At 38.9% G+C, this 26,643-nt stretch overlaps 3 protein-coding genes across 3 annotated transcripts; 1 reads left to right on the plus strand and 2 right to left on the minus strand.

Annotated features, from left to right (window-relative positions):
- Window positions 1-254: 254 nt before the first annotated feature.
- On the minus strand, window positions 255-7,388 carry rdh12 (retinol dehydrogenase 12). The gene is made up of 7 exons (XM_083924789.1): window positions 7,288-7,388; window positions 6,598-6,716; window positions 4,848-5,003; window positions 4,653-4,757; window positions 3,213-3,422; window positions 2,609-2,798; window positions 255-1,177 (listed from the first exon to the last, which is right to left on the minus strand). Exons 1-7 carry the CDS (start codon window positions 7,362-7,364, stop codon window positions 1,075-1,077), a joined length of 960 nt encoding a protein of 319 aa, XP_083780915.1. The 5' UTR covers window positions 7,365-7,388; the 3' UTR covers window positions 255-1,074.
- A 1,936-nt stretch (window positions 7,389-9,324) lies between these two features.
- Window positions 9,325-13,753, plus strand: vti1b (vesicle transport through interaction with t-SNAREs 1B). Its single transcript, XM_083923839.1, has 6 exons — window positions 9,325-9,518; window positions 9,629-9,687; window positions 10,749-10,946; window positions 11,826-11,999; window positions 12,264-12,325; window positions 12,858-13,753. The coding sequence occupies exons 1-6, from the start codon at window positions 9,422-9,424 to the stop codon at window positions 12,949-12,951; spliced, it is 684 nt and encodes a 227-aa protein (XP_083779965.1). The 5' UTR covers window positions 9,325-9,421; the 3' UTR covers window positions 12,952-13,753.
- Window positions 13,754-15,190: 1,437 nt separating this feature from the next.
- arg2 (arginase 2) lies at window positions 15,191-23,024 on the minus strand. Its single transcript, XM_083924032.1, has 8 exons — window positions 22,686-23,024; window positions 22,508-22,580; window positions 17,928-18,102; window positions 17,680-17,839; window positions 17,136-17,230; window positions 16,937-17,041; window positions 16,297-16,433; window positions 15,191-16,175 (listed from the first exon to the last, which is right to left on the minus strand). Exons 1-8 carry the CDS (start codon window positions 22,797-22,799, stop codon window positions 15,985-15,987), a joined length of 1,050 nt encoding a protein of 349 aa, XP_083780158.1. The 5' UTR covers window positions 22,800-23,024; the 3' UTR covers window positions 15,191-15,984.
- Between the last annotated feature and the right edge of the window lie 3,619 nt (window positions 23,025-26,643).

Consider the following 26,643-nt stretch of genomic DNA (forward strand, 5'->3'; position numbering starts at 1 on the left):
TGTTGAAATTTTCCTTCCAAAGTAACACTGTGATGAAATCTGACTCATTTGTTCTGTGCAAGGACTCAACTTCATCCAACATTTCATTGCTTAAGATAAACCATTTCTCTATTTTTGTGTACTAATCCAGTTCTTACTTAGCTGATGACATGTTGTTCCAAAGGACGAGGACACGAGCCCCTTTATAGTAATATCTCCGTTTATTTACATCAAATGTAAACATTCAACTCTGAACATGAATGTAAGTGTAGTAAAAGGCATGTTTCACTCGTATAAAACACAGAATGTAAACTCTTGGCAACCTTGCATGTTAATGCTGAGAAGGAAACATGACTAGGGGAGATCCTTATAAATGTAAAACTGTAGTTCCTCCAGGAATGTGCAGTTTTTTTGGCAATGCAAATGGGAAAAAATCTCTGCAGATATCGCAACCACATGATTCTAAAGTCGGATTTGGTTAAAATAGAAAAACCTTCTTATAACCTACATTGACTACATTATCACAAAATACATTTATGCAATTCAAGCTGTAATTGTGGCTCAGACTGACGCTGATCTTCAATAGTTTTAGATTTTTTTCTGGAAACACCGTAAGAACCCCTGCAATTGTTTAGAAATGCTGGCACAAAAGTCAAGCAATTTAGCTGCGGATTCTGGAGAAATCAAAACGCAATATTAGATAAAGATGCTGGTCATTTACCCTGACTTGACCCTTCACAGTATCCTACAGCATTACAATACATCAAGTTGCTTTTTTGCCTACACTGTATTCACATTGTGTCACAAAAATATATAGAGTCAAAAAGTTATTTTGTGGTTACATGATAATACAGTTGAGTGGTTTTGGTTTTGAGGAGCTGTCGCAGAGCACCAAAATACTCAAGTTAATATAATGTCATTACTGCCTTATTACACAAAAAAAGCAACTTCACATTATGGAACCTCTTACAGTATTACCTGACTGCTTATTAAGGTAAGAAACGCTCAAAGTACAGAACATCAAAACCATAATGAAATGAATGATCAAAGAAAGAATAAGGACTCCTTTGAGATAGATGGTGGTTAAAAGTTGAATCAGTCCCACTCTATACCCAGAAGCTCACAGCTGATGTCCCACAGTCTCCTCGCTGTCTCCTCACTTCTTCCCTGTGGGGCTACAAAGGCAGGGGCGCAGTCACTGAAACGAAAGGAGTGGGGAATGATTGTTACATAAGGGATAATTATGCTGTGAATCATCACTCTGGGTGCAGTGAATTCATCTCTCTTTGACCTTGAGCGTGATGATGATTTTCAAGTATCAAACTATTTCATCCGTCAACACTTTGCGAAGGGAAGTTGCAAGGAACTTTTTTTCTACACTTTATTCAAATGTCCAGTTAAACATTCTGAATATTCACGTTAATCTGTTGTGTGACTTCTCGAACTAGATTGACAAAATTACAAGAGAATAATGGTTAAGGATATATAAGTAGAAGCATAGCTGTCCTGACAAGAGCAGAAACTAGTGCATGCCCTACAAGGTGCTGCAGGATGATGTATTTTTAGGCCAACACGGACGTTAGCAACGCCTGGTTCCCTTGACAAAAAGACCATTTTCACCAGTCGTGATGGTGTTGTTTTTTTTACCTGTGAGTGCGTTTGTGTCGGAATGGCAAAGTGTGAGAGACAACTACTGTACGGGAACAAACACAGAGGCGGTTTTGAGTATTTTGCCATGTGTTTATATGTCTTTGTGCAGCCAGATTTCGTCACCGCAGTTGCGTCGCAACCGTTGAAGATACAGTCACAAAAATGTACAAATGTGTAGTTGAGATCAAAATAAAGATGGAGTTTAAAGATGGGTGTGGTCCAACCATGGGTGCCGGAATTAGGGGGGTAGAAAGTAGGGAAGGGGCCATTTTCTGACCACTTTGGCGCTACAGCTGATCCCATTGCAGGATGGTCTCTAGTTCTGTTGGATTTTGGATTATTGCAGAAAATAAGCTCTGTGGCGGACAAAAGTTTATGATGCTTAAACGTTTTGTTCAGCAAGATGATCTTTGCAAATAAACACCACTTACATGATTTTGAGGCGTTAATGTAATCGCCAGAAGTAAAAACCTAATCTTAGGCTATAAACGGACCACACCACAGTGGCATGGCTAAAGTGTTACTACCACTAACTTCAAACTGACATGATGACTTTGAGCCACTTGTTAGCAGCCACCTCTTTTAAGACACGTAAAAGCTTCAACATTCACGAGTGGGGCATTTACTTACGTATTTTATATCGTAGAACAAAATTTTAAAATCTCTTAGGATTGTATTAACCACAGACCCTACTTCAGGCCTCTTAGGGACTTATTTTCCGGGTTTTAGGATTCCTGCAGCACTCTGGTTTCCCAAATAGTTTCAGAAACCCTCAAATGTAAGGTTTAGACTTTTGAACTGTAGTAACCAGCTTTGAGAGTTTAGTAGGGAACTATGTATGAAAGAGACTGTGATACCTCGTTTCTCTTCAGCTCTTAAAATGTAACAGTTAATAATTCCCTTTGAGAATAACAAATGTTCAAATATGCATCCAGAGCCAAATTTCATTTCAGCACATTTCTTGCTTGGTGTCACCCACCTGAAGTGTTTCCCAGAGATTGAGTGCAGTTCATCGGCCACAGCACAGTAGATGCTGGTCTGAGCTCCTTCCCGTGGGGTTTTTAGGAACGTGGAGAAGACGGTGAAAAATATCGTCATGAGAGTTGAGTGTCTGGTCAGGTCAGAGTTTACTGTCCCTGGGTGGACTGAGTTCACTGTCACATCTGTACCTGTGAGGACAACAGACTCACATCACTATCAGGCTGATTGTTATTATACATTACATGAAATTGAGCTCAAGGTAAGTGTTTGCACTTCATGCAAAAAGATTCATTCTTCTGTAGAATTTAAATGTTTACTATCTTCTGTATCTAGACTTTTACTAAGCAGAAAGTAGAGGACGCATCATATGTTATTTTATTACTGAGCAAATGTAAAGGGTGTCACCTTTAAAAGGAGAGCCTTTGATTTACTTTTACAATATAAGATTTGAAATTTGTGCCCTGCATCGTCTTGAAACACCAAAATTACAAAAGAAAACCAAAGTTTTTTGTCTCTTCTCATCACTAATCCTCTATGTCTTACTACTCTGTTTGCCAGAAAGGAGCAGTCATCCGTCCATTCTCCCATGTTTGTTTGTGTACCTTTGAGTCTACGCGCCAACTCTCTGGCAAAAAGCACATTTGCCAGTTTGCTCTGGCAGTATGCTAATCCACTGTTGTAGCTCCCCTGGCTGTGAAGGTCATGGAAACGGATCCAGCCGAAGTTGTGAGCCAGAGACGAGACTACGATGATCCGGGCCGGCGCACTGCGCTTCAGCAGCCCGATCAGGAGGGACGTCAACAGGAAGTGACCTGCCAGAAGTAAGAACACACACAGTCTTTACTTTTATCAACCTGACTGTGAAAACTCAAAAAGTCAGATCCCGTTTAAACCTACTCCAACTGATTTTATTTTGAATTTTATAGATTTAATTGTATTTCACATTTTCCCATATAAAGTGATAATTGGGTACAATAAACTTTAGACAGATGTGAGTAATGACAACAGGATAAACTATGAGAGAAATATTAGGGATTTGTTAGTACTGATGGATTCTTGTCTTAAAGGGATAGGTTTTTTTTTTTTTTTAAATTGGGCTTGTATGAGGTAGTTATCCATAGCAGCAGCTAAACTTAAAACAAATCAATACCTGTTCAAGTTTACACTATATTTAGAATATTTTCACCACTTTGACTTGCCATCAGACAGTCATGTTTAAGGTAACACGGGGGAAACTGAAGCTATTCTATGCTCTCATCAAAGCCACCAGACTCCAAACACTGACAAAAACACTATGTTTACTTTGCAGAACACGGGAGCTGCTGGTCTAGTACTACCTCGATCTGTTAGTTGGTTTGTGTTATTGCGTGACTTTGGTGTTTTAAAGGGTAAGGAACTAACAAAACTAACAAACGAACTAACCGATGGAGGCAGCGGTAGAAAAGCAACTCCTGTGTTATGCAAAGTTAAATGACTGTTTTTGTCAACAGAGTCGGTGGCTTTGAAAAGAGCTTCAGTGGATTGGCACCAATCCCCCTGCGTACATTTTAACAGGTCTGTCTGATGTTAAGGTAGAGTCGTTAAAATATTCTAAATATAACGTACACTTAAACTGATATGGATTTTCTTTTTTTAGGTGCCCCTGTACACAGCAGTAAATTTCTTAACTTCCATGCCTGTCCTGTCTGCTTCTCCAAACTGGGGATGTTTAGACTGTAGGTAACACACTGACTAAAAAAAAACAGAACCATCCCTTTAAAGTTATCAGACAATGTTATAACTAAGCAGCTTTTACTGACCACTAAAAAGACTGTCAGGATCCAAAAACAGATTAAGTAAAAAATGAAACTAAATGATGTTTATGAAACTACAGGTGAATAACTATCATTTTCCCAACTCATGTACTCTCTGTCCGTGAGTAAATAAATGTCCGGAGCATTTACATTCTGCTTGATTTGGCTGGTTAATGATGCACAAAATATTCTGGTACAACAGATGAACCAGTCATGTTTAAAGTTCTATTTGTGAAATTTCAGTCTCACCCAAGTGGTTGACTCCAATATGCATCTCAAAGCCGTCGATTGTTTTCGTGTAGGGGCACATCATCACCCCGGCGTTGTTGATAAGGATATGAAGATGGTTGACATCTAAAAACGAGGATGTCACACAAAAAAAGGAAAAGTGTTAAATAACACCAAAACAGAGCTCTGTGGGGTAGATGTGACTTACGTGCTTACCTCTCAAGAATTTCTGGGCGAAGGCTCGTATAGAGCAGGTGTCCCCCAAGTCGAGCTCTCGTACTTCCACTTGTGCTTCGGGATACGCAGCTCGTATACTGGCCGCAGCCTCCTCCCCTTTGTCTACATCCCGGCACGCCATGATCACCCGAGCCCCTGTTGTATGAAAAAATAAGCAGCAGCTAAACTATGAGCAGAACAGAAGCAACATAGAAGGGAGGATAGAGGGTGCTTCTCTTGGCTTCTGGTGCGTGAAGAGATTTGTTGAAAGAGGTCTCTGGTTTAGGCTTGTTGCTCAGTGCTGTAGGGTAATATCTGTCATAACATGGCAAGGTAGGACTTTAATATTTGTATTGAGGTTATGTAATAATAGCGTTAACCCTTACATACTGTTCATATTCTATTCTTTCACGGTAATGATCCAGTACTTTAGTGTTTATACCAAATGTTGGACCACATGTCTATTTAGGAAGTATAAATGGCCTATCATACATTAATAAAATGGTGATTAATCCTTAATTAATGTTTCAGAGAGCAGGGAACGTGTATTGTTTTAGGTTTTACACTACTTGTTAATGGAGAAAAAAACATATATCATGCAATATCATTTTACCTAAGACATGAAAACCTAACATCCGTAATGATTTCAATATAATTTATTGAAACTGAAAATGGATCAGTGGGGTTTATTATATAACCATGTATAGTCACTACAACCACCGAGCACTGTCCTCGCTGCTTGCTCATTGGACCAGAAGACCAGATCAATGACCTCTTGGACGGTAAGTCTTGCTTCATAACTCCTTTACTACCTAACTATCTTTACTCAGATACAGTGGGCCTTTTTCACAGCAGACATTTTGACCATGGGTGACACTAAAGATGTCTCTGTTCTAGTCAAGTGACCTAGTAAAGTCGTGACCATAGAAGTAGAGTGAGAGCAGAAAGGACATTCAAGTCAACCCAGCAGGATGGTCAGCGCGGTGGCCATTTTCATGTGTACTGTTGCCACTGCAGAGAGCTGTGGCCGTTGTAGGGTTTTGATTCTATTTCTACGGTCGCGACGGTGAGCCAGCGTGCAAAACACCAGGGCCGAGAAACTGAAGCAGCTAAATGGGATTCAGCCATCATTTTTTATTATTTACACCTCTGCTTTTCCTACTGTAACATGTCAAAAGGCCCACAGAAAAGAGGCAACGGTCATTTATGATACTGTGAAGATTTGTGGGTGTGCAGTTCCATACCACCTTGGTTTTTTTCAATATTTCCAGTAGAGCTCCTTTTTAAATGTGTTTATCTGTGTTCTTTTTCAGATATGTCTGACTGTCAAACCAGACAACCATTCAATCTCTGTATGTATAACCTGAGCCAGGCATGGTTAGTTGTATACAGCTGTTATTATTTTTTTTTCACAGTGCACTGGTATTGGATTGGTACTCGGTATCGTCCGATATTCAACCACTGGAATCATTATTGGGAAGGATAAAATGGTATTGGATTGATTGGATAAGATTTCTTTTCAACATCTTAAGGTTTTTGTTAGATGTGATGCATTAACAGTGGAACAAATCTGTTTGTCATTTTGTGTGCATTCCCCATATATAATATATATTGATTTATTATGATGGAGGATATCAAATACTCCTAAAACCGACTGATTTAAATCTTATTGTGTGGCTGTTTTGCCTAGTTGTCAAGGTTAGAGTATGGGTGTAAAGTGCTGTGTTTGAATGTGAAACTAAAAAGTCACCTCTCACTGCCAGATCGAGGGCAGTCTCCTTCCCGATGCCTGTGTTGGCCCCAGTGATGAGGACCGTCTTCCCCTCCAGACTAACTGTTGACCTGCACACTCCTCCTGCTGCATATTTTCTGGAAATGCACAGAAACCACTGATTCATACAGGTGACTCATGAGTAGTAGCCCCCTTTCTGCAGTCACTATAAGTCATGCCCTCATTAGGATTGGACATATGGACAGAGCCTGGATTAATAATTCATAGAAAAACTTGGACCAGTACTTGAGCGTCAACTCGTACGACCCACGCCACTGTGCAGGGCCGCCCCATAACCAATAGCTCTGTTGGAGTAAATGCATACAAATATAACTCCTCCTACGCTCAGCCTGCTGATAGGCCCGAGCAGCTCAGATGAAGAATGTGCACAGAAAAAAAAGAAAAAACTCCCACATTTTCATCATTGTGTTATATTGATTTTTCTGCTTAAAATATCAGCCAGCGTCGCGTGAAATAACATGTGATGTGAAGAAAAAAGCCTTAAAAAAGACAATCAGTGGGCGGGCAGTATCCCATATATAATGCAAATGGACCTCATCGTAATAATTACATCAGTGCAGTGTAATGCCCTGTCAAGCACCTAACAGCCTGCCCGTGGTGTGTTTGGGTTTACATGAGAATGGATGAGTGCATTTGGTCGCGGCTTACCTTATGTGTGGTGCAAATAAAATCACCAGTAACGTCACCACTCCGAGGCCCGCGACAATTAATAAAAGCAACATCATAGCACGGATGTGCGCGTCTCTGTCTCCAGCAGGACGCCGCCGCTCTGGAGGAAGAACAGCTGATGTCAAAGCGTAAAGGAGCGCAAAGCGGAACAGGGGTGAAAGGTGCACCGCGCACGGAATCATGGGAGTTGTGGTTTTTGAGCAGCCTGTAAGAAGAACTGAAGGCACCTGACGTCTTTATATTATGGATTTGTTTTCGTTATTATTCAATGTGTTTATTTATACAATCTAAATCATTTTAGGGAATCAAACGACTTAATTACAGTTGGATTACATGTGGAGTAACATAGGGGGCACTTGAGATTATTTGTTTTGTATTTATTTGTTCCTTTCATGAAAATGCCTGTTCAATACATTGTTCACACAATGATACATTCAATTCACAATGACATTTACATACATTTAAACCTTTACATGAATGGAAAGGAGCAGATAAAAAGAATACAGTTCTTATATTTGTCTGCCCCTTTTCAACAGGACACAAACATGTGATGCCCTCCCCTGATTTCCCCGACCCTCGCACAGTTATCACCAAATTAAATACTAAACCTATAGAAGAGTTTATACAATACGTGCATAAGGCTAGTCCTCCTAAGTTTATATAATTCAATATGTTTAGTTAAATACTATCTTTCAAATTTGAAAATATTCAGTCAACTTTTTAATTCATCCAATTCCACAGTTTTACACCTTTTACAGATAAGCACTAATAAGCATTAATGTTATTTTTTTAAGTAAAATAAGATAGTATGAGATTTTTTTTTAAATATCAGCTATGCACAATTACTAAAATAATTTTATTATAATAATGAATGAATATAGTGATGGATTTAAAACATTTTTTGTGACAATTAGGGCTGCAACTAAGTGTTATTTATTATTGATTCATCTGTCAATCATTTTCTCGACTAATCCATTAGTTAGTTAGAGTTTATAGTTTCATGGACAGTCCCCTTTAATTAAATGTAAAGTTAAAGGAGCAGCTTTAGCCTTTACAGCTAATTTCCAGTTGTAGTCCCCTGCCAGTGAACAGGCAACCTAAAATACATTGGTTAAAATAAATAAATTGCATTACATTTGTAATTACAGCTTCAACAAATCGCTTTTGTTTGGTCTATAAAATATCATCTCAATTTAGTGTCACGGAGGAGGAAATAAACCAGAAAATATACACATTTAGGAAGCTGGATTCAGAATTTTCTTTAAAAAATGACTCAAAATAGTTGAGGATTTAATTTAATAGTTGAGGATTTAATCGATTAATGATCCCAGCTCTATTGACACTGTTGTTGTTTAACCTATTGCCTAAATCAGACACTGAATCAGCGCTGTATACCTCTTTGTAGTTTCCTACCAAAGGTTAAGGGATAAACACTTTTAAAAGGGGGTACACTATTGAAAAATGTTTGAGAACCACGACCTTATCATATTGATTAATACAAGTAAGACTCCATGTTTCTAATAACTACCTGGGTTTTTTTCTCCAGGAATCCTATTTGGATTTATGATACATATTTTAAGTGTTTTAGGAACAATAACTACTCATTACTATCATCAAATAGAAAAATAAAAGCAAGGCTATGACGTATAAGTAATTACATAATAAATGGTAAAATGTGATTAAATTACTTTACATTTTAGGGGATAAAAATGAAAATGAATTTTAAATTTTTTTTTAATGAGAAGCAGATTTTTTTTTAAGTCAATTTCCCAGAGGACTTTGTAACAGCGGTCCGTACAGCGCCTGAATGCAATTGTTATCGGGTTGCTTATTTAATCGATTTCACCGAGATTTGTCATAATTTAAGCAAGTTGTATTCCTATTCTGAATGTAACAGTTCGTATTTTTTATTTTTTGGTTTAAAAGAAAACATGAAAACATGGTTGTTTGACTTTTAGTTCGGAGTTTCAGGCCCTGGATCACGAGGACCATCATGCGGAAACGATTACAGCAAAACCAAAACTAGATGATTAATTTACAGTTGAGATTAGTGTCGTATTTTGTTGTTTTGTTTCTCAGAAAGGGGGGCAGCTGAGTTACAGTTAATGCAAAAATGTCGTCGGAGGAATTTGAGAAGTTGCACGAAATCTTCAGCTCTCTGTACGAAGAGCTGAAGCTGATGCCAGGGAGAGCTGTGGACTGTCACGGAGGTAAGCCCAGCTGCTGTTGTTGTCTTAGCGGCTAATGTTAGCATTAGCTACCTGTGCAACAAGAAGGTGTTTTCTGTGTTTGTAAACTGTAAGTGGTGTTGTGTCAACAGAGGAGAGGAAGAGGTTGGTGAGGACCTTTGACGAGAGGCAGGGGGAGGCCGAGGAAGTGGTGAGCTGCTCTCCTGTTGTTGTGTTTGAAGCTTCGTGGTGAAACACTTTTAATGCGGTGTTTTCAAGGCTTGACGTGTAGGTTATATATGATGGCAAGTATATCCTTACAAACAGGTCATGGAATATCATTGTGGTTGTTTGTAGCACGATAACATGGATTCATGTGATGAAGAAGTTAAATAATAGTGAAAATGCACTTTCAAACGCATGAAAAGTGCTTGAACTTGTAATGATGGATGTTTAGTCAAGATATTATTGATCACAAGTAAAAAACAATAAAAAGTGATTACAAAAAACTGCCACAAACTTAACACCCTTCTATAAAACAATGGTTTGAAAATTGGAAGAGATTTACACTATGAAAGAAATGTCTCACCAGCTAAGAGTGAGAGGAAATGTTTTCATTCATTAATGGAAGAAATGTATGATGATGGAAACCTGTAGCTATGACTGTTTGTTATTGTTTTCTTTAGTATTCATTTCCTTTTATATCCTATAATGTAAGAATCTGGATAGAACAACATGTTTGGTCATATGCACTTAAACCAAATGAAGATTAAAGTTTAACATAAAGAAATGAAAGTGCTTGAACTTGGCTTTGGAAAAGGTGTAAGAACCCTGTAGCTACACACTTCAACAAAAGGTATTTGTAGTTTTTACCTTTATTGAATTTAACAGCCCTTGGTAAAAAAAAAAAAAATTGTCCTGCTTTTACTCACTTGTACGGAGCCCCTCAAGTCCCAAAAGATAATAGTTTATTTAATCTTGTGGGCAGAAGTTATTTTGTGTGCACAAGCTATTATCTTGTTTGCACACGACAAGGAAGCATCCACATGATGTTAATATTGGCGTAATTCATTTAGACCACTGGTTTTCTGACATCACAATAGAAATGATAATGAGAAATGTATATAATGTACATTTTTATATCGTTTAATATCGAGACACGGGTTCCCAACCTAATCCAGTAGTTGTTTTGGCAATGTACTCATGTCACCGTTAATGTGTTCACAAGAAATTCTTTCCTTGGAATTACATCAGTTTCTTATCCCTCTCCAGTTACAAGGAATGGAAGAAGAGCTGCGTGCGGCCCCTTCCTCCTACCGAAATGCAATGAGCACAAAGCTGCGCATGTACCAGCGGGATCTGGGCAAGCTGCAGAGGGACATGAAAAACTCTGCTCCTAGCTTTGGTTCTTCTTTCCAGACAGTGGAGGGAAGTCATCACGGCATTTATTCATCACAAAACCAGCAAAGTGTGAGTGTTTGGCTGTTGACTTTGATATGTTCTTACTATTCTTTGAGCCCGGTGTCATTTCATCATGGGAGTTGTCAACAGTTACAAGGAAACTAAAAAGCAGGAAATGTTCAGCTCTCTAAAATATCAGAGGGAAGACTTGCCAGACAGATGGAAAGCAAGAAGCTTACATCTCTTTTCTGCTTTAAAACAAATAATTCTGGGGAAATGCAGGAAATCAAAGTGATTATGTAGAAGTATATATACACGTTTGAGGAAAAGTTAATGTTCTTACTTTACTACAGAATAACTAGGGCTGTCCTTATCTTCAGTTCTAATCTACAGTGAATACTCAGATATTAGTTGTGCTTTGCCAAACTGTGTTTATCTACATTTAATCGCAATATGCAAAATTAGGCTGCTACAACACGACAACACAGACCTCTACACACTTCAGACTGTTCAGTTATAATGTGGCTTAGTCAGACATTTCTCTGTTCCCGGCTGAGATGGACGGCACAGCGCTGCAGTGTTTCAGTGGGATTAATAAATCAGCAGGGAATTTCAGCCTGCATGCAGATAATTTTGGTAGCAGAGCTACAAGTTTGCAGACTTCTTAGTCCCAGCTCCCTGCTGTGTACCCAGCCCCACCAAGGGTGAGGAGAGGAAAGCGGACAGGACAACCCAGTAAAGACTTTCCCACTGAGCTGAAATGCAAACACGGTGCTGCATCATGTATCTTTTAGTTTAATTGTAGGCTTTGTTTTGGGTTTTTAAAAAAAAAAGGAATTTATTAAACATATGGGAGTAAGGGTATCAGTGAGAATGGAGGGTTTTTTTTGCTCTTAAGTCACACACTCTTAAGTCTGACTCATTTGTCATTGTTGCCCACCTGTGCAGACACACCTGCAGTCCCAGAGAGCTTTGCTACTCCAGGGCACAGACTCTCTGAACAACGCCACACAGAGTATTGAACGAAGTCAACGCATCGCCGCGGAGACGGATCAGATCGGCACAGATATCATCGAGGAGCTGGGAGAGCAGAGGGAACAGCTGGACCGCACCAGAAACAGAGTGAGCTGTGAATTGTTATAATGTTATTGTACCGGATAAGACTGTGATGTTGCATTAGTTTTAATTGGCTGGAGGTAGATATCGTATGTTATGATATTTTAGTCAGCACATACTTTACATTTAAAGAGCAGACACAGGTGGTACAGCTCAGGTTTGGGTCAATACGATTTAGTAGATTTTTTTAATTAAATAAATATTGGAAGAAGTAAAAAAGCTATTTGTTGTTGTCAGACCATGATTTAATGTTTTTTGTTTACTCTGTAGTTGGTGGATACTGGAGAGAACCTCAGTCGAAGTAGAAAGGTTCTTCGGGCCATGTCACGGCGGTAAGTGCCCTGAAGAAGTATTTTTATCAATGACTTTCACTGAATGTGAGGTCCTGTTGTCCCTATAGCTTGTATGATAGTATAATGTTTTGTGTTCCTGTGTTCATTAACAAGGCAAAATGATGCACATTGATTATACTACAACATGGATTTAGTAAAAAATTGAAAAATGGCGATTGTTTTCTAACTTAGCTTCTTAACCAATTACCTGTTGAATCTATAAAATGTCTGAATCAAGTCATATATGCCTAGTATTTTGTCCTCAAGTGTCTTGTTTTATTTAATCAGCAAGACAAAAACCTAAAGATATTCAATTTACGATCATGAATGACAAAGAAAAGTATCAAATCCTTGCATCTGAGAGTCTGGAACCAGCAAATGTTTGGTAATTTTCGATTAAAATCATTAGTGGAGTATCTAAACAGTTGCTGGTTAATTTTCTCTCGATCAACTAATCTTTTAATCATAAAGTCGAAATGTCATGAAATACGTTTTAGCCTCTGTTTATTGTTTCTTGTGTATTGTCTTGTAGGCTGGTGACGAACAAGCTGCTGTTAGGAGTCATCATTTTAATGGAGCTGGCCATTCTAGGTGCTGTGATTTATCTGAAGTTCTTCCGACATTGAACAAACTATGCCATCTGAAAACAGTCTAAAGCTCAGGATCCAGGGCAAACCCAGACTTTCTTCATCTGTCTCCAGTGCTTATTATCCATTAGCAATAATGCTCCTCTGTTGTATTCAGCCAGCTGTTTCTATGAGTGCAAATAAGGACAATGATGTGATGATTCACCTTTACTGTAAGGGGGTGAAGTTCATCTGTCTAGAATTGTTGAACCTGTTAATGGACCAAACCTGCAGACACGCCAAGCTCAAGCTGTGACCTGAGATTTGCACTGTTTTATGGACTCTTGATACCATTGATGCCCTGCAGGATGCTTTTCTGGACTTGTGTGCTGGCTGCTGCAAACCCCAGAGAGGATTCTCTGTAAAGATTTATTCAAGCCTGAGTATGATCGACTCACTCCCACATGTGTAGATTCTCCGGTTTGGTACCTGTGAAACGTTACTGATAAATATTGGCGCAGCAGTTCTGGGAGATTAAATACATTATTATATTACTAGTTACAATAACAATTGTATTGTGCCATTATCGTTCTGATACTGAACCACAGTATTTGATGAAATGGCACTAATTGAACCTATTTTTTGATGTGTCCTCATGCCCGTATCCAAATGGTTGTATTGAAGTCATGTTTCCAAATCAAGTCCCGAGACTTGAGGCCAATTTATTCAGAGATGTGAAGGAAAAAAATGACTGCAAACTCTTAATACATGCAATGTATTTAACAGTTAATAGTGTTGTCTAATCACTGTATCATACAAATCACTGTTAGGCTTCAGTATTCCTCATTATTAAAGCTAATCTTTAACCTCCGTTTGCATTGTATCTGATATTTCCAGGGACGACAGCCAAACAGGCCAGAGTTAGAAAAACATCCGCTGTGGAGCTGACGTCACAGGCAGGTTAGTGCTAGGTAAACAGCATCTGTTACTGTGGAAGTGACTCTCAAATAATAGGCGATAAGGGTATTTTTAGTGCTGTGGTGCATATGCCACAATGTTTTTCTTCCGCATAGATATGCATTCCTGGTGTGACGCCAAATAGAAAAACATGTTTGGTGACCTGTTTGTGTGGATCAGGTGGAGAGTTGCTGCTCTTATCTGAAATATTGCCTTTACGCTCCTTTTACAAAACAGAAAACATGGTTCCCACGGGTCATTGAAATCATTGAAAGTTTGTGAATGTCAAGGGGGATATCAAGGCACTGAAAGTTTCTTTTTTTTTTTTTGCGAGAATAGAAAAACTGGACCATCGGCCCGTAATAAATAAAGTTTGTTCTATTCTTTTCTAAATTTAATTTCTTTTGATGTTTTTTACTGCGTCCTTTTTATTCATGCATTCAACCTTTATTTAATATTGAGGAATCAGTGATGGCATGCCCTCTTTTTCAGTGATTTATTTATTCATTTATTCAGATAAGAACAAAACATGGCTAGAAACGATTACATCCAAGAGTAGAGGAGTTTGTAATCGTGGTTTTAAATTGAGCTATTGGTACAGTTGTGTTTTGATGTTCAAAGAGTGTGCAGCACAAAAACTAAAAGCAGTTTTCCCAAATTTAGTGTTGACATGTGGGACTATCATTATTCAATCACTGGAACAAGTCATATAATGACTACAGGACCGATTTAATAAAGAGGTAATATGGGATGGCAAATTGCTTTTATTTTAATTGGGCTTTATAAATAAATAAAAACCAATGCCTGACAAATCTTACTGACGGAGATGCCCATCCGACCTTTTCATACAGGATGCACTGATGTAACCAGTAATAAATCACTAAACTGGATCGAGGGGATTGGTTCTTGAAAATCCTTGAAATGTCCTTGAATTTTATGTTTAAGAAGGTGTGAGAGCCCTAAAAAAAGCTTGTATTTTTCCATTACTAAGTAGGAATGGTAAATACTTTGGTTGTATAACTGAATGCAGAATTTTATGTAATATAATTGCAACCAATCATTAATGCGACTGATGAAAGCAATACTGATAAGATTTTATATTAGTCCATTAGCTATTATTTCTTTTATGAACCTGCAAATTGTTTTATCATGAAGTGTGGTTCCTTCATGTGTTCTTTGGCATGAATTGTGATGAATTAGGGGATATGTGTCAGATTTTTCCTCAGGTCTAAAAGCCATTTGTCCAACTCCTTTGGTTCCTTAATCAGTTCACTAGGTGTTAACTTGTACGCTTGAATGAAATTAAATTATGGAGCAAAGAAGACACCTGTACACATGAACAAAAAATGTAATCACATTTATGGAAGACCAAAATATAAACTCTTTGTTACAAGGACGCCATAGTCGTTTAGTGGCCACGTCAAGTCAAGCATGAGATCAGTTCAAGCTTAATTCTGCAAATGTTGTTTTCTTTTTTGCCAGCTATTGAATCAAACCTGGATATTAACAGTTTTCGAGCCAATTAATACAGACGTAGCTGGTAAATATTTATACACACAGTAATTCTAGTACATGAACTGGAAGTTTCATTGTGAAAATACAAAAGTAAACTCTAAAGAAAATACAGTAACCACAGCTGGTCCAAAAGTGCAAACACATCATTACTAGTTTTAGGTAACTGGCACAGCCACAAAAAAAACAGTTGTGAGAGTCCAGGAGGACTTCACACTAAGTCAAACTTGGTTTATCATACCTCTAAGGCAGGTTCATTCCCTTGTAAACCAAATGCATTATAAATAAGTGGCAATTGTGTCTTTTAACACCCGACTTATTACATGCAGGAGCAAAAATAAGTTAGTTCTGCTGTTTAAATGAACAGTTACATCAATAATAGTTAACAGAATTAGGCTTTTGTTTCAGCATTATTAATGAAAGCTTTTCTCCTCAAATCTGTAAAGCCCTCTTATAGTTTTATGAACTGAGGCATAATTTAGTTTTTTTTTTTCATAACACGTAATTGTAAAGAGATGAGAACAGAACTTTAGCCGTCTGATTCAGTCTTTACAGTTTTGTATTCAGTATTGCGGAATGCTCAGGGATGATGTTGGTAAAAGTTCATAGCTTCTCTTCGTCCTCTCAGAGGCGAAGCTGCTCTGTGTCCTCCTTCACAGAGGGAATCTCATCGATGGATGCGGGAGCGCCTTCTCTCGTCTGTCCCAGAGACGACGCGATGACATCGACCGCTAGAGAGGCGGTGGCCTCCACAGCTTCACGGTTGGCTCCCAACACTGGGTTAACTTCTACCAGGTCCATGGCTGACAACAGACCTGCACATCGACAAGTATCCACAAGTTAGATACAAAAACTTAAAAGTAAAAACTCTTTAAGGACAGAAAATCAGAAGCTGTCTGTCTAGGATGTTTCTAGCATGTTTGTAGTCATCTGTACCTGTGTTGTGGATTTCCTCTGTGATGTAGATTCCCTCCCTGTAGGTCAAACCTCCGTTCACCGGTGTCCCTGTGGCTGGAGCCAGAGACGGGTCGAATGCATCGATGTCAAAGCTCAAGTGGATCGGGCGCTGTTTTCTGTTCAAGAAGGTGAGAAAGTAAATTTGGGTTTTTTAAGATTTTTTTTTTGGCCTTTTATTCCTTTTATGTTTCAGTACAGCTGAAGCTTGACAGGAAATGGGGAGAGAGAGAGGGGGAATGACATGCAGCAAAGGGCCGCAGGGTAGAGTCGTATATGATGCTGCAGCGGTGAGATCTTTTAGCCTCTGTATATGGGGCGCCCCAGAAAAGGTGTGAATTTAAGGTTCAACTCAGACATGAGCAATCGTTTGGTTTAACCAAATAAAGCCAAGTGCTGATACCTTCTGCCTTTAAGACATGTTGGATGCATGTTGCATCACAACATCTTAACTCAGGTGTGATGGTTAGGTTTGTGTGGCCCGTTTTTCTTCATGTATGATAAAATAGCAGCTGTACAACAATACAGTAGTAATGAAATAAAGAGCATTGTAGAAAACCCAGTACCAGTGTGACCCAAACTGCTACAGTATATTATAAAAATAATCATACGATCACGATACCTTGACAGAAGATGGTCAAGAGTGACTTCCATGACCCTTTGGATGCCTAGTCTGTCGATATCCCTCATGGTGAAGTACTGGATACCCAGGTTCTTCAGGATGTGGCTTGATAAGCAAAATTAAAAAACATCAAGAACTATCTTCACAGTGCTTACATGGAGAATTATGGTCATATCAGCATTTGATAGTATGTACTTACTACTCTCCGGGGTCAACATCCCGCAGTCCGATGTACACCAGGTCCCTTGAGGAGAGGAACGGCTTCGTCCAGGAAAAACCTGGGATATCTGGCATCTGTGGTGGATGGATGGAGATAATGTCAGAAATACTGTATATGTATGTAGGGACAGAAAAATATCCACCATTGATAGCAGACAATTCATACAAAGGGGCATTGTTAGCAACAGTAATCCATTATCTTTACCATTATTTCATAATCTGCCCATGTTTTCACAAGAGGAACTTCTGTCAGTGTTTCTACTTGGTGTTAGAAATTGACGAGGGGTTCCCTTACTTCATGCTCCTTTCCGTAAAATTAGAATACCGAGCCACTTTACTTATTTATTATTTTTACATTGAAACTGAAAACAAATCAAATGATTCTGACGTAAAAATGTTAGTTGATTGTATTAACTACTGTTCTAACACAGCGAAAGTGATTCCCTTTGATAAAATAATCCCAAATTCTCCTGCTGCAAAGTGATCCGCATTTAGTTTTAGTGAACCCTAATGTTTCTCTTCACCTTGTCTTGCAGCTCTTTGAGCATGAATGCCACAGGCTGGCCGTGGAGGTTTCCGGATGGAGAAGTCATGGGCGTGTTTATATCTGCATGAGCATCAACCCAGATGAGACACAGGTCAGGACACTGTTGGGCGTGCCCCGTCACTGATCCAATAGCCAGGCTACGAAATGAGAAGGACAGTCTAATAAATGTCTGTTTGTTTTTTATATCCGTCCAAAGCAATATATTCTGTATAATTAGGTCATTACCTGTGATCACCTCCTAGCATGACAAGAGTGTGCCCGGCACCGACAGCTCTGCTCACTGTGCCAGACAGCATCTTATTAGCTGCACCCACCGAGCGAGGGAACTTGACATCCATGTAGGGTTCGTCCTTCTCAAGGTGGTGGAAGTGGAGGTCGCCAAAGTCGTGGACAGCATAGTCTGAGGAACACAACAAGAGGCTGTTTAGCTGAGTCACAGTCACAGATTGTAAATCGGTTCACAGTTTTACACCTCCTTTGATGGACACACTGGCTGTTTCATGGAAGGAACCTGCAATCTGTTGGTTTTGGACAATCTGTTGAATTGTTGAGACACTGACCTGCTGTCCTAATTGAATAAATATTTGTGCTCTGAAGACTGCACGAGCCAGTTTCCGTTAAAAAGCCAACATAGTCTGCAGCCTAATAGCGTGACTCAACACATATCTGTCTACCTTGCAGTCTGAGGAGGCTGATTGATTCAGGGCCAGTGGAACATTTGTGACGAGGCACTTTCCACTTGTCCCGTTTCCCATGTCAGCTCAGGTTTCTCTCACTGCAGGTCGCGCTGACCTAGCTAGCCACAGCAGTGAAGACTGAAAAATTTCCACTTAGTGTAGGACACGACAGGGAAATAAACAAGTGATGTGATTTGCCATATTGGGGGGTTCATCTGGCAATGTGATCCTTTATGAAAGTGTAGAATTACTCTGCTGATCTAAGGGGGAACCAATGTGGTTCATTACCATTCGTAGACAGGACAGGAATAGCCACTGTCATGGTGCAACGGTGAGCATCTATTGCAGCAGCAGGACAATTCAAAAAGTCTGTTATGGTGGCGACAAGCTGCAAGTTCTGCTTCTGTCTACTGTGAAATATGAGATTAGCTCCTTCTTCTGCTTGTGCCATTGTTAAATCCCTATAATAACTAGTTAGGTTGCTAAAAGAAATCCTGTATATGTGATTCCCCCCCCCCCCCCCCCCCCAGTTTGGACACACTGACACTAACCCTGAGAGTGTTAAGATTGCAAGATGACATGGTATTAAGTTCAGTTAAGGGTTTGGTTTCCTATGTTGGGCTCAGCTTTGACACAGAAGCTCTATCTTTTTTCGCTGCTGCCAAACCGAAGATCAGACTACCAGGAAAATAACTCCTCTTGAACTCATTACTTTCAACTTCAGCAGACCATTTCTCAAACCTTTGATATTTAAACATGACAATGTACTTTGCATCCATGTTAGTGTCATTACTTTCAAAATACACCAGAAATCAAAAAGGACCAATTGGATTCTGAACACTGGAATTACATTTTCTGTTTACTATTCTGGAGCTAGTTTAAATACATGATACATAACTGAAAAAATATTATCTGTCATTATCTCTATGTATAATATGTATTCCACTTGACTGCCATATACTGCAGTAAAGTAAATGTATACATTTAACTTAACTGCATGCATTAATTACCATGTGGCATCTGTCAGAACAATAAAAGAATAAAAGTGAGTTGCATAAAGTAAAATGATGTCCCATGTGTAGGAATATTCTGTGTGAGGATGGGGAGGGCGGCACCTGTTGCGCAACATCTGATGTTTACAGCTGATGAGCAGATGTCCGGGATCAGACACGCGAGAATTCCCTGGCAAATGCTGAAACGCTCTAGGCTTCTTAATTTGGCTGCAACACAGGAACAGCAACAGGAACAGGTACGGCTGTCCTTAACCGTTCCAGATTATCTCCCAGATTATCCATTGCGTGAACAGTTTGTGTAAAGCCGTCACTATCACCGACCATTGCTGTCATTTTCTTTTATATTTATACAACAGCCTGTTGAACTCAGCAGCAGGTTCTTGTGTTCCTGTCAACTGTTGTGTAATTTTGTTATACTTAGACTGTGGTTTACTATTTATAGTAACCTTAGTCAACAGGCTTTAGCTCCTCCCATTATACTGACCATCTCATAGGTTTTCTTATGGTATTAGTATAGCCTACTTTTGCAAGATATTCCTGCCTACACTTGGTGTATGATGACAGTGTTTATTGTTTTTTATTTATTTATTATTATTATTATTTTAAAAAAGTGATATTTAAAGTCACTCCTTTTTGGTTAACTTGCATTGGTCGTGATCTTAAAGCCTCCCCCCCCCCCCCCCCCCCCTCTCATTCAGAAATATGTTTTTCTTCTTGTTTATGCAGTTGGAGTCACTGTGCAGGTTGATGATTGTGCAGTTTGTCACGAGAAGCATGTTTTCAAATGTATCTGCTTAAAATGGAAAGTTTCTCAGAGCTCCTAAAATATCTGTTGTAAAAAGAGACAGAACCAGGAGCAGGATATGTGACATCACAACCAGTTTGCAAGTCAATCTTGGTCAAATATTTAACTTGTACAAGTGTGATGTAGAAACTTGGAAACTTGTAGAAACACACTGAGAATGGGCATCACAGTGAAGTAGAGACATCTTGTGCTCAGCAAGAAAACTTTAGAAATGTGCATATTCATAAAATCTGGCATTTTAAATGAGGTGAAAGGAGTAGCTGCCTTTAGAAGCATTTTAATTTGAAAATGATACTTTATTTTTGGAAAGAAATAACATATCAGACACACATTGTTGTTTCAAGCAGACTGTTTGTAGGCTATATGTCTCAATACTAGGGCTGTCGAAGTTATTGCGATAATTACACATTAACACAAACTCACGCAGCAGTTAGGTTGTGGAGGGAAGCAGAAACAAACCTCCTTGAGCAGAAATGAATAGAGGCTCTTTTGAATTTTGAAGTTCAGCTTCAAAGGCAGACGGTTCTCTCAACAAGACCAAAGTTATCTGCATTTACTATTGATGTGAATTCAGTCCCCACTGGAGATACCTCGAGATACACTTGTTAGCCAAGCATGCAGCTGATGCAGAGAGCCCTCCTCCCCCCTTGCCTAAGGCAGACCACGCTGGATAGTTTGCACAGCATTGTGGTAGTATTGTCAAGTAATGTTACATTCAGGGCAATATGCCATTTAAGCATATTTAAACTGACACTATACCTTTTAAAGAGTATTCTGGAGAATATTCTGGACAGTATTTGTCATAGTTTTGGATTGTTGCAATAATAATAATAATAATAATAATAATAATAAACATACAGTTGCATAAGACTACATGTTGATAAGAGTATTAACAATTCCAAAACAACATCCCCTTATGGTGCATTTAGAACAGATAACATAGTTAATTATGGACAATCATGATTTACTATTTGAACTGATTTACAGCCCTATTCATGTCTGGACTGGGATCTTTAATCAAACATAAAAGAGATGAATTATTAATAATTACCACGAATCCTAACCTATCTCAAGTCCAAGTCCATTACCATCTCCTGACTTACCAAATAGCTGGCCTATTTTATACCATATTAATCTTCAGTGTGTCCTTGGTATTCTAGCAGACTTATCTTCCAGTGTCCTGTATCTATATAGGATACGGGATATCCTTTATGGTGGCCTTATCATAGACTTCTCAGTCTCCCTGTCGTGACTGTAACTGGAAGTCACTCCTCTGTCTCGTCGCAAGTCCCCTTTGTTGTGTACGCGTGAGATTTCCAGCACAATGCACCGAGCTCATCGGTCTGAGCTAAAATAAAGAGCACATTCTCTCCGCCCGAGGAGTCCTTTCTCATCTTCACATAAAGCACCCCTCCTCTCCCACCACAGGGAACTTTCGGCGTCTCGTTTGAAAGGAAATGTGTATTTAAAAAAAAGAGTTGTTACAGTGGGGGAGAGTCTGTCTGCGGTGGCGACAGAGTGGAAATACATCAGCCTATCCTCTTCCTGTGCCCTTCCGAGCATGTGCCTGCCCAGGGGACAAGATGACTAACACACACACACAGACATGTGGCTCACCCGAAAAAAATCCGTTTTGCGCGGTGCAGAGTTTCCAGTGTCCTCTAACGTGTGTTGTCTCGCACAGAAAGACCCTGAGGTGCTTTAATGGTCGGCTATTCTTGCCCTGGTATGGCATCGCTTTATAATAGATGTTCCCGCGTGGAATGAATGGAGTCGCCATTAGACTTATTCCATCGTTTACAGTAATCCGACAGGGATTTCTTTACAAAATGATCCTTTAAGCGAGGCTATTCTTTTATTGTGCATCACTACTTGCAAAAATATAGCCTATACAAAACAAAACAAAAATGGCACATATGTGATGCACGTTATGGCATTTGATCCTATTTAAATACATGTTATATTCTATTGTATCATGTTAATATTCCTATATAAAGAGAAGGCGGAAGGATCTTGAAAAGACAGATTTAGATTTTGGGGCTTATTAAAGTACTTCTTATTCTGATTATTTAAACAGGACTGAAGCAGAGATCACTTTGTTCTCTAAAGCATGTGCGCATGAATAACCTCTCCCCATGGCGACATGTCGGGTGTTTACACTTACAGCCTGTATGATGTAACAGGCTGGCTGAAAACCGGAGCTAGACATTAAATCTGTCTCAATGCTGCCCTGCAGGTTACACCCATCCACTGTTACATAACGCAGCTGCATCGGGTGTTCCATTATTCCCCCACACTCCCCTCACCTACCTAAACCGGAGAGCCTGTCGATGAGTCCCGCATCTCTGATGGCTTTAGGGCCGTGCTCCACGCCTCTTCTTTTCTGTTGTGAAAAAACAAACAGAAAGGAGTTATAAACCCGCGCTGTTATTTGAATTTATTTTAAAAAAGAGAGTCACGTTGACACACACAAAAAAGATGTTCTTACCTGTCCTCTTGAAAACGGAGCTCCCAGTACAGCCACGGATTGGGCTCTGCTTTGTTGGCACGTTTGGCCGAGTTGAGGTCTGATGAGACGCAGTAGAGGTCCTCTCAAAGCCATTTTTACTCTTCAAAAATCAGAATCAGTCCCGTTCAAAACCAGTCCGATCCCCGCCGACCCCCAAAAAGTCTGATGAAAGCGCTGTGAGGTGCTGCGCTGCTGGTGGATGCTGAATGTGGCCGCGTTGATGCAAGAGACGCGTCTTATTGCAGCCTAATCTACTTAATATTCATGAGCTGGTGAATAGGAGGACCGAGGGGGGCAGCGGAGATCACCGTCCAGCTCTTTTTTTTCTTATAATAACTAACCTTTTTAGAGTATCTCCTAATAATCAGTGGTGTTAAGCGTTTATAACGTGCTGTAAACTTTTATTTTCCCCAGCGCGTCTTGTTTCACACAGCCTCTGACGTCAGGTTGAGTGACACACCTTCGGAGTAGCCAATAGGAAACGGCGAAATAAGTGGGTTCGCTCTGTGGGCGGGGCCCGGTGACCCGGTGTGGGTGTCAGGTGCTTTGGGAAAGGTTTGTTGTGAAGCGCATACTGCAGTCTCATCTTGGTGGAAATTTCCAGAGGCGCAGCCAAAGCGGAACTTGTTTACATGATAGCATTTGGCCTTCAGTTGGCCTCGTCAACATGTGTCCCAGCCAGCACAGAAGCTATATGAGACCGGGTCAAGATGAAAACACATGAGCATACATCTTTATGTTGGACACCACAGCAGGTGTCTACAGGTGCTGCTGCAGTTGTGCAAGAAGTAGCTTGGTTAGACATTTTGCCTACCATATTATGGTATATATTTAAAGCCTTAAATGGTTTAATAACCCACTGGAGTATTTTTTTAATACTATGGTAAGCATACTGTTAAAAAAATACTCCAAAATGGAACTTTTAAAATTAAAATCTTAATCAAAAGTATTTTCAGCTAAATGTAAAGTAAACAATAGATAGATAGATCTTTAGTGCTGTTTTTTAAAGGACAACAAGCCACAGTTTAGCAGCTTACAAGTAGCCTATTGACATTATAAATAGCAGAATATAAAATAGTAAAATAGAAAAATTAGGATAAATGTATACAGAATGGGGGCAGCTGGTGGTTAGAGCAGTCGCCCAAAGAGGCTGAAGGTCCTCAAGTCAGCGGCCGGTCTCCCCCTCTCTCTCACCCCATTTCCTGTCTTTCCTATATAATAAGGGCTTGAAAACTGCCAAAAAATAATCTTAAAAAAATAATTACTGATGAATTATTATGTTATTATTACTGATGCATTAATGTGTAAGTAGGCTAGAATGTTAATGTTTATCTGGTGGAGGTAGAGCTCTTTTTAACTAACTTTGCAATAGATAAATGTAGTGGAGTAAATTAACACTCAACTAAAGACAAATAACCAAGTCCAGTTGCTTTTGACTGAAATTGCTTTGGGGATAACGATGACCTGGACAAATGAGAACATTCGCAGGCTCAACTAAAAGTAAAAAGTAAAAACCAACAGTGGGGGAAGAAGTACTCAGAGCTTCTACTGAAGTAAAAGAACTAATACCTCACTGTAGAAATACTCTGCTACAAGTAAAAACCCTGCATTCAAAATGTTACTGAAGTAAAACTAAAAAGTATCAGCATCAAAATGTACTTAAAGTACAACAAGTAAAAGTACTCATTGTGCAGAATAGCCCATTTCAGAACATTATATTATAATTATTGATTGGTTAATGTTAATATCACTTGAATGTTGTAGCTGATAAAAGTGGGGCTTTTGTATCATATCATGGGCTTCATATCCTGCTGTGTAGCTTAATCTATACGGATATATGTTATTTCATATGTTGATAATATTTTGTATTAATAATCTGAATCTGTAGATGAACAATATACCAAATAAATGTAGTTGAGTAGAAGTATAAAGTAGGCCTACATTTAAATGCAATTACTCAAATAAAGTACAAGTAGCCTGTTAGATATACAGCCTGGATAGCGTTAATGCAAAATGCTACTCCTGTGTGTGTGTACAATGAAAAATAATAATAGAGTGAAAAATTGAAGTTCCCCATTAGGGGACAAATAAAAAATTCTTCTTCTTCTTCTTCTCCTTCTTCTTCTTCTTCTTCTTCTTCTCCTCCTTCTTCTTCTTCTCCTTCTTCTTCTTCTCCTCCTTCTCCTTCTTCTTCTCCTTCTTCTTCTTCTCCTTCTCCTTCTTCTTCTCCTTCTTCTTCTTCTCCTTCTTCTTCTCCTTCTTCTCCTTCTTCTTCTTCTCCTTCTTCTTCTTCTTCTTCTTCTTCTTCTCCTTCTCCTTCTCCTTCTTCTTCTTCTTCTCCTTCTTCTTCTTCTTCTTCTTCTTCTTCTCCTTCTCCTTCTTCTTCTTCTTCTTCTTCTTCTTCTTCTTCTTCTTCTTCTACTCAATACAACACAGATAATTATAATAATAATAAAAGAGTAAACGTTGTTCATGTATGCAAAGAGTAAAGTACCATACTCTAAAGTAGATTTTCTGTTGTCATAGTGATCACTTATCAGTATAGTTCTAGAACGTAAGCTGACGGTGGTTACTGAGAGACGCCGAACACCACACACCAACGAGTTTCTCTCTTGCTGTAACCAGCCTGTTTACTTGTATTTAGGACTACAGGATGTACAAGTTGTATTTCCTGTTTAAACTATTATCTATGATAGCTACACCTTACAAAGAAATATAAAGAAAGACATTTGGCGCCACCAAGCGTTGTAAATTGGAGAATACAGATCATTTAATGCGTAAAAGGATTTATTCACCCTGAGTGAAGCGTGGCAGGCAAAACTTTCCCCCTGGATGTATACAAATCTCACTCTTTTACTCCTATTTAGTCCAACTAAGGTCCTACATATTTCTTTGATTTCTTTTGATTTACAAAGTATATCCAGGCTGTAGTCTGGGATTAAGGGGTGAAGGCTATGGACCTCTTTTTTTTTTACCCTGAATTAAGCCTCACAGATTGTGCATTAACCTGCAACAAAATCTGCTAAATACGTAGGTTATCGAAAGGAACATTGAAGCGTTTTTCCATTTTTAGTTAATTTATCACAAAGATCCCTTTCTAGAACTGATGCCCATTTCCATGGTATTTGCTTATCTGTAATATTGCACTGTAAGAGACCTTTTAAAATGTGTTAAACTTTGAGTCGATCCAGGTTTTAAAAATATGTGATTTTCTGTTTGGTACAATGCTAAAATAAAGTGACTTGATTTGGAATATGGTCAGCAGTAATCTTAAGTGGATAGTAATGGGCTAAAACATGCAAAGACAAACTATACAGTATGCCACTTTAAAAAAAAGCATCTGCCAAAATGAACCCTTGTACCTTTTTTTTAGTTTAGTGGCAAGATTTCTTTAAGGGAAATTATTTGAATATACATAATCAGCCATTTTTACATAATGAGACCATTTGTTTTTACCTAGTGAATCCTAACACTTCATTGCAAGTATTTTCTAATATTATATCTCACTCGGACTTTAGAAGACCCTTCTTGTCCACCTCAGGTACTACAAAGGTATTTTTAATTGGTCACAAAATATTTATTTATTTGGAACAGTTCATTGGGCCTACACTACAATTTCTCAGGAATATATAGTTTGTATTCCTCATAAACAATTTGAATCGTTTAAAAACAGCAAGGCTACATTAAATACATAAATAAATCAATACAAATACAATAATAGTGCATGCACATGATAGAAAATAAATATATTAAGGCAAGGAATTTTCCCATTCCACCAGTCACCGTTAACAGTCCTCAAACATATCATTTGCCACGTTATTTCCAACATATTCTTTTTTTAGACTCTTTGCCTGAGAGACTGAATACGGGGAAGCAATACCTCCCCCGTGCCGTGCTATCCCAGGATGCAGTTCGACAAGAAAAGGTCCCAGTTATT

Source organism: Echiichthys vipera, assembly GCF_963691815.1.
Source record: "Echiichthys vipera genome assembly, chromosome: 12".
Taxonomy (NCBI): Eukaryota; Metazoa; Chordata; class Actinopteri; order Perciformes; family Trachinidae; genus Echiichthys; species Echiichthys vipera.